The 9,593-nt window shown below is 34.9% G+C and overlaps 1 protein-coding gene across 3 annotated transcripts in view; it reads right to left on the reverse strand.

Moving 5' to 3' along the window:
- Positions 1-3,560: 3,560 nt before the first annotated feature.
- The window catches only part of LOC106461550, a 99,689-nt gene continuing 93,656 nt past the window's right edge, over positions 3,561-9,593 (reverse strand). For 2 of the 3 annotated variants that reach the window (XM_022388541.1, XM_022388540.1), the window contains exons 34-35: positions 7,244-7,356; positions 3,561-4,603 (exon numbers count right to left, since the gene is read on the reverse strand). In XM_022388541.1, the coding sequence (XP_022244249.1) occupies positions 4,493-4,603; positions 7,244-7,356 (224 nt within the window). In that variant the 3' untranslated portion in view covers positions 3,561-4,492. The remainder of the gene's footprint in view (positions 4,604-7,243; positions 7,357-9,593) is intronic. The other variant, XM_022388543.1, reaches the window with a different exon arrangement.

Consider the following 9,593-nt stretch of genomic DNA (forward strand, 5'->3'; position numbering starts at 1 on the left):
AAGTAATGCTTTTAGGACTTCATACTGCAACCGCGAGATTGTGTTTACCATGACGACGTTATTACGTCACGAGTTGGTGTTAATGAAAACGTGAACCTAAAGCTCTCTGTTCATACTAGTATTTTGTATTGTTGGCAGTTTTTCTTCTGCAAAATGGCTACTAGGGAATACAAACATAAAAGTGGAGCACAAAAAAGGAAAGAGAACAACAGAGTCTACAAAAGAATACATCCAATCTTGACAAATTTTTTAAACCAGCAAAAGAAGCAGTACCTGATGATGTGGACGCTGAAAAGTAGGCGAAAAATCGCAACGTGAAGTTTATTCCGGATCCGATGATGGAGAAATCGCAGACAAGTCGTCGAAGTCGATGGGGAGTGATTTGGGCATGTGGCCTGACAAAATTACAGAAGACATGCGCGTATACTGGTTAAAGACAGGGAGCGAAGCCTGTTGGAACATGAATGCCAGTATTGTGAAATCTATAAAATATGACGGTAAACAGAAACGTTACTTTAGTAAGTCCATGTTTTACCGCTCCATTACAAATGGCGAAAAAATCAGGAGAAGTTGGCTGTGTTATTCTCCAAGCACAGGTAAGGCATTCTGTTTTAACTGCAAACTGTTTTCAAATTCAAGTGAAGACCATGCTTTTTCGAAGCATGGCTTCTCTGACTGGAAAAATGCAAGTTAAAGATTAGAAAGTCATGAAAACAACCAAGGTCATCAGGATGCGACCATTACCCTCACTACAAAGTCTCGAGGTATTGGATGTGTAAACAGCTTGATCACTCGACAATACCAGTCAGAACGTGATTACATGAAAGCACTTCTGGAAAGGGTTGTTGCTACAATTAAATTTCTTGCTGAGCGGGGACTAGCCTTTAGGGGACACAACGAGTGTATCGGATAACCAAACTATGGCAATTTTCTAGGGACACTAGAATTGCTAGCGCAAATCGATCTTTTTTTTGGCAACTCATATTGAAAAGAATGGAAATAAGGGTAAAAGCTCTGTGTCCTACCTTTCATCCACAGTATGCGATGAGCTGATTGAAATGCTTGGACAAAAGATGTTAGAGAAAATTATTTCGGAACTCAAAGAAGCCAAATATTTTTCAATATCTGTGGATTCAACCCCTGATATTTCACACGTGGATCGGCTGTCCTCATTTTTCGATATGTGTGTGAGAGTGGTCCTATTGAAAGATTCGTCAAATTTCTCGATTGCAGAGGTCACAGTGGTGAACAACTTGCCGAGAGTATTCTGATGTTTTTAGAAACAGAAAAAAAATAGACTTAGAGAACTGCAGAAGTCAATCATACGACAACACCTTCAACATGAGTGGCAAGTATAATAGTCTTCAAGGTAAAATACGTGAGAGAAATCAAGTAGCTGACTACATTCCTTGCTTTGCTCACTTGTTGAACCTTGTCGGCCATTCAGCAGTGGATTGTGTTCCGAAAGCTACTGCCTTTTTTGATTTTGTTGGACAGTTGTACAATTTCTTCAGTGCTTCTACCCACTGGTGGGAAATACTTGTGGGTGAGTTTGGAAAGAATCTTGCAGTTGTGAAGAGACTTAGTGATACCCGGTGGTCTGCTCACGCCAGTGCTACTGCCACCCTAGATCAGGGATACGAGAAAGTAAAATCAGCATTGGAAAGCATTGCTGACAATCCAGATGAAAAGTCCAACACGCGACAAGAAGCCAGAGGTCTTGTAAGCAAAATGTAATCTCTGGAGTATGGAATACTTCTCAGCGTTTGGGCAACAATTTTGGAGCGATTCCACAAAACCAGCTTGAATTTACAAAACACAGAAACAGATCTTAACGAAGGCGCGAGACTTTTGCTGTCTTTGGAGCCCTATATCTCAGACCTCAGGACCAATGACTCATTTGAGGACTTTGAGCAAGAAGGCATTGCAAAGGCTGAGACATCAGTTTACAAAGAAGAAACGCAAAGGAAGCGAAAAGTTAGTACCAGGATAACAAGATATGACGGTGAAGCACAGGCAACAGATTTTCAAGAATCATTTACTTTATATCAAACATTATACGTTCACTCAAAGGGATTTATGTAACAGAAGTTAAGAAGGGACTATATTATTTTTAGATATTTTAATTTACGTAATGCTGATTGAAGGAAAGTACACAATTAAGAATAAATAAAACTATCACGAACTCCAGAGCAACTTACAAGTTGTTTTATTTGCTTGTCGTTTTGGCCTTCCTCATGAACATGAAATTTCTGTAATGAAATCTATTACTCAAATTAAGATAGTTGTATTATAAGAATTAAACCACGCTACAAGAGTATCACGTGACCATTACTATTACAAAGCCCGCGATCCGTACGCAAACAATATAACGTTATTAGTAAAATACGAACTATCTAACATAGTAAAAAGAAATCCTAAACGTGAAAGTTTAATACAATTATGCAAACAGAGTAAACAATATTTAAGTTATTATACAGACGAAACTTAATTAAACTTAAGAGAGGAACCATCCATTATATTTGTTCATTGTTCGTTTATATTTTTCTATAAAAAAAGATTCCTTACTCTTGTGATAATTTTAAATGTTACTGATCAATCCATCTTTGGTATACCATAATTCAAGATATATTTTCAGCCAATGCACTTTTTCCATGTCTGTTTTGTCTATTTCCCGAAAATATTTATTGGTACGTTCATATAAGGGTCTCCCAGTTTCTCCAATGTAGACGGCCTTATATTCCACGCATTCTAGTTAGTATATGATATCCTTTGTTAAACAGTTTCCTCTCATATTTGACGAGTTAATAAAACAGTGCCTTTGTTGCACTGTGTATTGGACATGAAAGTGGATCGTGAAGAAGCTGTTGTAAAATCACTGTTGATTTCTATGAAAGTGGATCGTGAAGAAGCTGTTGTAAAATCACTGTTGGTTTCTATGAAAGTAGCCCGTGAAGAAGCTGTTGTAAAATCACTGTTGGATTCTATGAAAGTAGATCGTGAAGAAGCTGTTGTAAAATCACTGTTGGTTTCTATGAAAGTGGATCGTGAAGAAGCTGTTGTAAAATCACTGTTGATTTCTATGAAAGTGGATCGTGAAGAAGCTGTTGTAAAATCACTGTTGATTTCTATGAAAGTGGATCGTGAAGAAGCTGTTGTAAAATCACTGTTGATTTCTATGAAAGTGGATCGTGAAGAAGCTGTTGCAAAATCACTGGTTTCTATGAAAGTGATTGTGAAGAAGCTGTTAGACTCCCGACATTTTAATAGCTTTACGTACTTACTTTGTCAGTTCATTGCTGATATACAGATCACCCATGTATCAGAACAATTCTTGTATCTTATAGTTTTGTTATTCCTATTATCTGTTATGCGTGTTTCCTAACTTGTTTTGTAAATCCAGTCATTAAAAACGTTTGTTATGTATGTATTCAGGTAGCCATTTTGTAGAATAATTTGTCCAAACTCAGACGTGTTTTCATAGTGATTTTGTGTTCGAGTAAATCCTGTGTTTCCCATGTAGTTGACCCATAATCACTCGTTTTTTTACGATTTATTTCTGTGTAGAAATCTGTATATTTACCCATTTTTCTACATTAGCATATTATCATTAGTTTCATGATTGCTTATTTTTACATTTTTTGTGTGCTATGCTTCATATGTCTGAGACGTTAATAAGGAGAAAAACATCTTGCTAATGATAAGACACTTTCAGCTGTACACACATACAAAAAGAATTATATATATATATACGTCTTTATTTTCATTCCCCAAACCAGAGCTTGATAATATATTCTCTTTATAAACGCAATATTGATTAAAGTAAGTATTTTTAACCAAATTATTCACAAAAACGATCACCTTAAAGTATTCCGGACTACTCATCATTAGGGGTAATTTTTCTTTTCTTTTCTTTACACAATCCCAAATAGAACTTCATTCACATTTTAGCCTAATACAATTCCCCATCATATCACATACTGTATAAGCCATTCATAACTTAAAAACTACCAAATATTCTAATAACACTAATTGTTTGATTACCAGGAAAATGTTTTGTTTCACTCCACACGTGTTTCTCAGTCAACCCACCACATACTGCTTCAAAGCAATAAAAACAAGTCTTCCACTATAATGGTAAATTTTCTTGTTGGGTAGATCTTCAAATGATGGTTTTTAGGATCAACCGGTCGATGAGCTAAAAACCAAATTTTTTGCGAAGAACGAACCATAATTATTATTTTTTTTACACGCTTGAGAAGATTCACACTCGATTACCACTTATAAGTCTAGTGAAAACTGAACAAATCAATACTGTAAATAACACTCTGAAGACAGGTAGATCATTCAGTATATACATCAGATGTACACATCTAAACCACCTCTTGGAAAATTGAGTATCACTGAAGATCCAGGAAGTTCATTAATAGAAACATAAAAAGAAGAAGGGGAAAAGGAAAAAAAGACTACAAAAACTATGTATAAATTATCTTTAGGAAGGGTATGGTCTGCGCGATAGTCGACCTATTGACCCTGGTTGATATGATGTCCTACTTGCTGTGAACTCGGCTGGATCAAACATCAATGGTCCTTGTGGCTCCATCTATAGGAAACATTTAAGGTAACTCGCATTAATTCTAAGGTGCGAAGAAACAATTGTTTCTATTCTTCCCAACAGTTTAAAATGCCTAAAAGTAAGTGTGCCTAGAGTTTTTATTAATCTAACGTAACAGAGATATCATTTCAGGTTCTATTCATATTTTTAATACTAAAATACTACTTTGTATAACAAAAACTTGAAATAAAGATCATAACAAGAATGATTATACCACACAATTGTCATTTTAGGACAGTTATAAAAAGCAATTATATTTTGTAAGCAACAGTAACCAATTACTACTTGTTCCAAATATTTACAACACTTAACTGATATTTTGGTTTGTTACCAATATACACACATAACTAGCTTCATAGTAAAATTATTACTTAATATGAAATTCAACCTCTGCAATTAACTTTATGACAAGGTAGTTAACTTCACTCAACAAGCAACCTTTATGACAAGGTAGTTACTTCACTCAACAAGCAGCATTTACAGCTAAATTTATGACAAGGTAGTTACTTTACTCAACAGGCAACCTTTACAGCTAACTTTATGACAAGGTAGTTACTTTACTCAACAGGCAACCTTTACAGCTAACTTTATGACAAGGTAGTTACTTTACTCAACAGGCAACCTTTACAGCTAACTTTATGACAAGGTAGTTACTTTACTCAACAGGCAACCTTTACAGCTAACTTTGTGAGAGGTAGTTACTTCACTCAACAAGCAACCTTTAAGGCTAACTTTATGACGAGGTAGTTACTTCACTCAACAAGCAACCTTTACAGCTAACTTTGTGATGAGGTAGTTACTTCACTCAACAAACAACCTTTATGGCTAACTTTGTGACCAGGTAGTTACTTCTCTCAACAGGCAACCTTTACAGCTAACTTTGTGACGAGGTAGTTAATTCACTCAACAAGTAACCTCTATGGCTAACTTTATGACAAGGTAGTTAATTCACTCAACAAGCAACCTTTAAGGCTAACTTTATGACAAGGTAATTAATTCACTCAACAAGCAACCTTTATGGCTAACTTTGTGACAAGGTAGTTAATTCACTCAACAAGCAACCTTTATGGCTAACTTTATGACAAGGTAGTACGTTCACTCAACAAGCAACCTTTACAGCTAACTTTGTGACAAGGTAGTTACTTCACTCAACAAGCAACCTTTATGGATAACTTTGTGATGAGGTAGTTACTGCACTCAACAAGTAACCTTTATGGCTAACTTTATGACAAGGTTGTAACTTCACTCAACAAGTAGCATTTACAGCTATCTTTATGACAAGGTTGTTACTTCACTCAACAAGCAATCTTAACAAAAAGCTTTATGACAAGGTAGTACTTTTACTCAACAAGCAATCTTAACAGCTAACTTTATGACGAGGTAGTTACTTCACTCAACAAGCAATCTTTACAGCTAACTTTGTGATGAGGTAGTTACTTCTCTCAACAGGCAACCTTTACAGCTAACTTTGTGATGAGGTAGTTAATTCACTCAACAGGCAACCTTTACAGCTAACTTTGTGATGAGGTAGTTACTTCTCTCAACAGGCAACCTTTACAGCTAACTTTGTGATGAGGTAGTTACTTCTCTCAACAGGCAACCTTTACAGCTAACTTTATGACGAGGTAGTTACTTCTCTCAACAGGCAACCTTTACAGCTAACTTTGTGATGAGGTAGTTAATTCACTCAACAGGCAACCTTTACAGCTAACTTTATGACGAGGTAGTTAATTCACTCAACAAGTAACCTCTATGGCTAACTTTATGACGAGGTAGTTAATTCACTCAACAAGTAACCTCTATGGCTAACTTTATGACAAGGTAGTTACTTCACTCAACAAGCAACCTTTAAGGCTAACTTTATGACGAGGTAGTTACTTCACTCAACAAGCAACCTTTAAGGCTAACTTTATGACGAGGTAGTTACTTCACTCAACAAGCAACCTTTACAGCTAACTTTGTGACAAGGTAGTTACTTCACTGAACAAGCAACCTCTACAGCTAACTTTCTGATAAGGTAGTAACTTCACTCAACAAGCAACTTTTACAGCTAACTTTGTGATGAGGTAGTTACTTCTCTCAACAGGCAACCTTTACAGCTAACTTTGTGATGAGGTAGTTAATTCACTCAACAGGCAACCTTTACAGCTAACTTTGTGATGAGGTAGTTAATTCACTCAACAGGCAACCTTTACAGCTAACTTTATGACGAGGTAGTTAATTCACTCAACAAGTAATCTCTATGGCTAACTTTATGACAAGGTAGTTACTTCACTCAACAAGCAACCTTTAAGGCTAACTTTATGACGAGGTAGTTACTTCACTCAACAATCAACCTTTACAGCTAAATTTATGACAAAGTAGTTACTTGACTCGATCAGCCACCTTTATAATAATGTTGCTTTTTTAGCATATTGTCATGTTTAACTCGTATGAAAAACCATGAAACTTGTACAAATTTGACTCCTAAAACACACAGATTAGTTTCTGTTACATGAAAGACTGTAAGAGCATCTTATTTAGTGTGTGTGAATGAATACTTAAAAGAAAACCTATACACACGTGCATACCATGATATACCTAAGACTAGTTATTCTACTTAACAGGAGATGCATATCTGACACTTACTGTTGAGGTGGAGGTTTCAAGGACATCAGGAGTATTGGGCTGAGAATTTGGATTACCAACTTGTGATGGTCCGGTCAGAACTTCAGAGGTTCCAGTATTAGAAGGATCTGGAACTGTGGAGACAAACCCATTAGAGCAATAAGAATCAGAGATAAATTTTGTTTCTTACATCTGTATGGTACTTGTATTTTAACACTCTTATCTGTAGACAATACTAATAGTAAATAATAAAATAAGTCCTTTTAAAAATATATAAAAACCTTTGTAGTTGATGAGTATATAAAAACAGCAAATACCATACCTAATCTAGATGAGTAACAATCCCATCATTTCACAAATATATTGTACATAATGCTCTTTTGTTATGTATTGTTTTAGAATTCTGAACAAGCTGGTATTTAAATTTCTAACTGATTAATAAGATCAGTGTCAGAACAACTTTAGAACTGATTGTTCAGTGTTTCCCTATCTTTTATTATCATCTTGAGGAAGTTCTTTTTACCATCACCTACTTGTGTTTATGTTATAGTTACAATCTGTTAGTTACTAAAGACGAACTGTTAACCTATATAATTTAAACTCGCTGTAATGGCCGTGTTTGTCGGTATGCTTGTTTATTTTGTAAACAATGACACTAATATGTTTTCTTGCTGGTGATAAAGTAAACCTGTAATTATAGATAGGATAACTTATTCTTTGCAATAACAACATTGAAAATATCAGCAAGTTTTATCACAAACTATAAGGTGTCCCAAAAGTCTAACCCCATAAGGAAGTAAGACTTTTTATAGAAATTATAGTTATATGTATTTGAAATGTTTGTAAAATACCAATTGGTATGGAGAAAGGGTTCATCCAACTGAGCCTTGATATCCAGGAATGATGAATCCTGGAAATTAGGTGAAAAATCTCCTTTCACATCTTTTGGCTACCAAGTTTAGAAACAATTCTCAAATACTGGTTAGTGAAATAGATTCTTTAAATGAAAAAAATATTATATAAGAAAGAGGAAGTATCTGATATGTTTGTATTGTAAAAAAGAGCCAAGCACACATACTGTAAGTCAGAAGTTTCCAAACCTTTTCCCCTGACAACACCCTAAACCATTTACCTTGATTTGCATGACACTCTTAGTTCCACATTCAATATTTTTTATCTTCTTAATCATTCTTCGTTTGTTTGAAACTCTTGCAACACCCCAAGCAACTTGCTGTGACACACTAGGGCATCGTGACACAGTTTAGAAATCACTACTGTAAGCAGCAAGTTCCAATTAGTAAAGACTAATATTGCTTATGTGGAAAAAACAAAAAATGGTTTTCTAATCTCATCAGCACTGGTTATAGCAGATATAGTGTGGTTGACGTTATAATATTATTCTATACTTTCACTTCTAAGTTCTTATAATTTAGTTAAAAATCATTATTTCAGTGGTTTCTAAACTCTGTACAAATTTGATGAAATACGTTTGAAATGAAAAAGAAAAATTAAAAACTTGCTTATTTATGAAATCTCAATGTGTACTTTATAGAGATAAAATGTTCAGAAAAAGTAAAACAAAAAAGTTAATAACAGTGACAAAATTAACTTAAGGACTATTACATGCCACTCTTTTGTCTATGCAAATACAACACAACATAAAATTGAAAAACAAATGTGCTGTAATAGAAAAAAACAGCACACAGTAAATGAAGCACCATAATATTTTTATCAATTGAAAAAATAAGTCACAGGCACGATGCTTTTCCTTAGAATTGTATGCTGCTGAAAACATATTACTAACAGACATTTGTTTTTAAGTAGTATTCATGTTACACCATATCTCAAATATCCAGAAGTGGCACTTGAAAGTAGAACCACTTCATAATTATAAATTTTAACAGATGTTCATTTAAATAATCTTAACCTGTTACTTCAGATCAGTTTGCTTCCAAGTGTACAAGCTAGAGACCCGTGAACAATAATCAGATAAGTTCACTGGACAACATAGATTGATTCATCGTGATTAGAAATCCAAGAAAAAGGTACAGACTTGAGGTAATCTAGAGAGTGGTAGATTACATGTGACACAGCACAGTCAAAACGAACAGAGTTGAGGTAATCTAGAGAGTGTTAAATAATGTGACACAGCACAGTCAAACGGTAAAGTGTCGAGGTAATCTAGAGAGTGGTAAATAATGTGACACAGCACAGTCAAAACGAACAGAGTTGAGGTAATCTAGAGAGTGTTAAATAATGTGACACAGCACAGTCAAACGGTAAAGTGTCGAGGTAATCTAGAGAGTGGTAAATAATGTGACACAGCACAGTCAAAACGAACAGAGTTGAGGTAATCTAGAGAGTGTTAAAT

Source organism: Limulus polyphemus, unplaced genomic scaffold (genome assembly GCF_000517525.1).
Source record: "Limulus polyphemus unplaced genomic scaffold, Limulus_polyphemus-2.1.2 Scaffold984, whole genome shotgun sequence".
In the NCBI taxonomy this organism is placed as follows: Eukaryota; Metazoa; Arthropoda; class Merostomata; order Xiphosura; family Limulidae; genus Limulus; species Limulus polyphemus.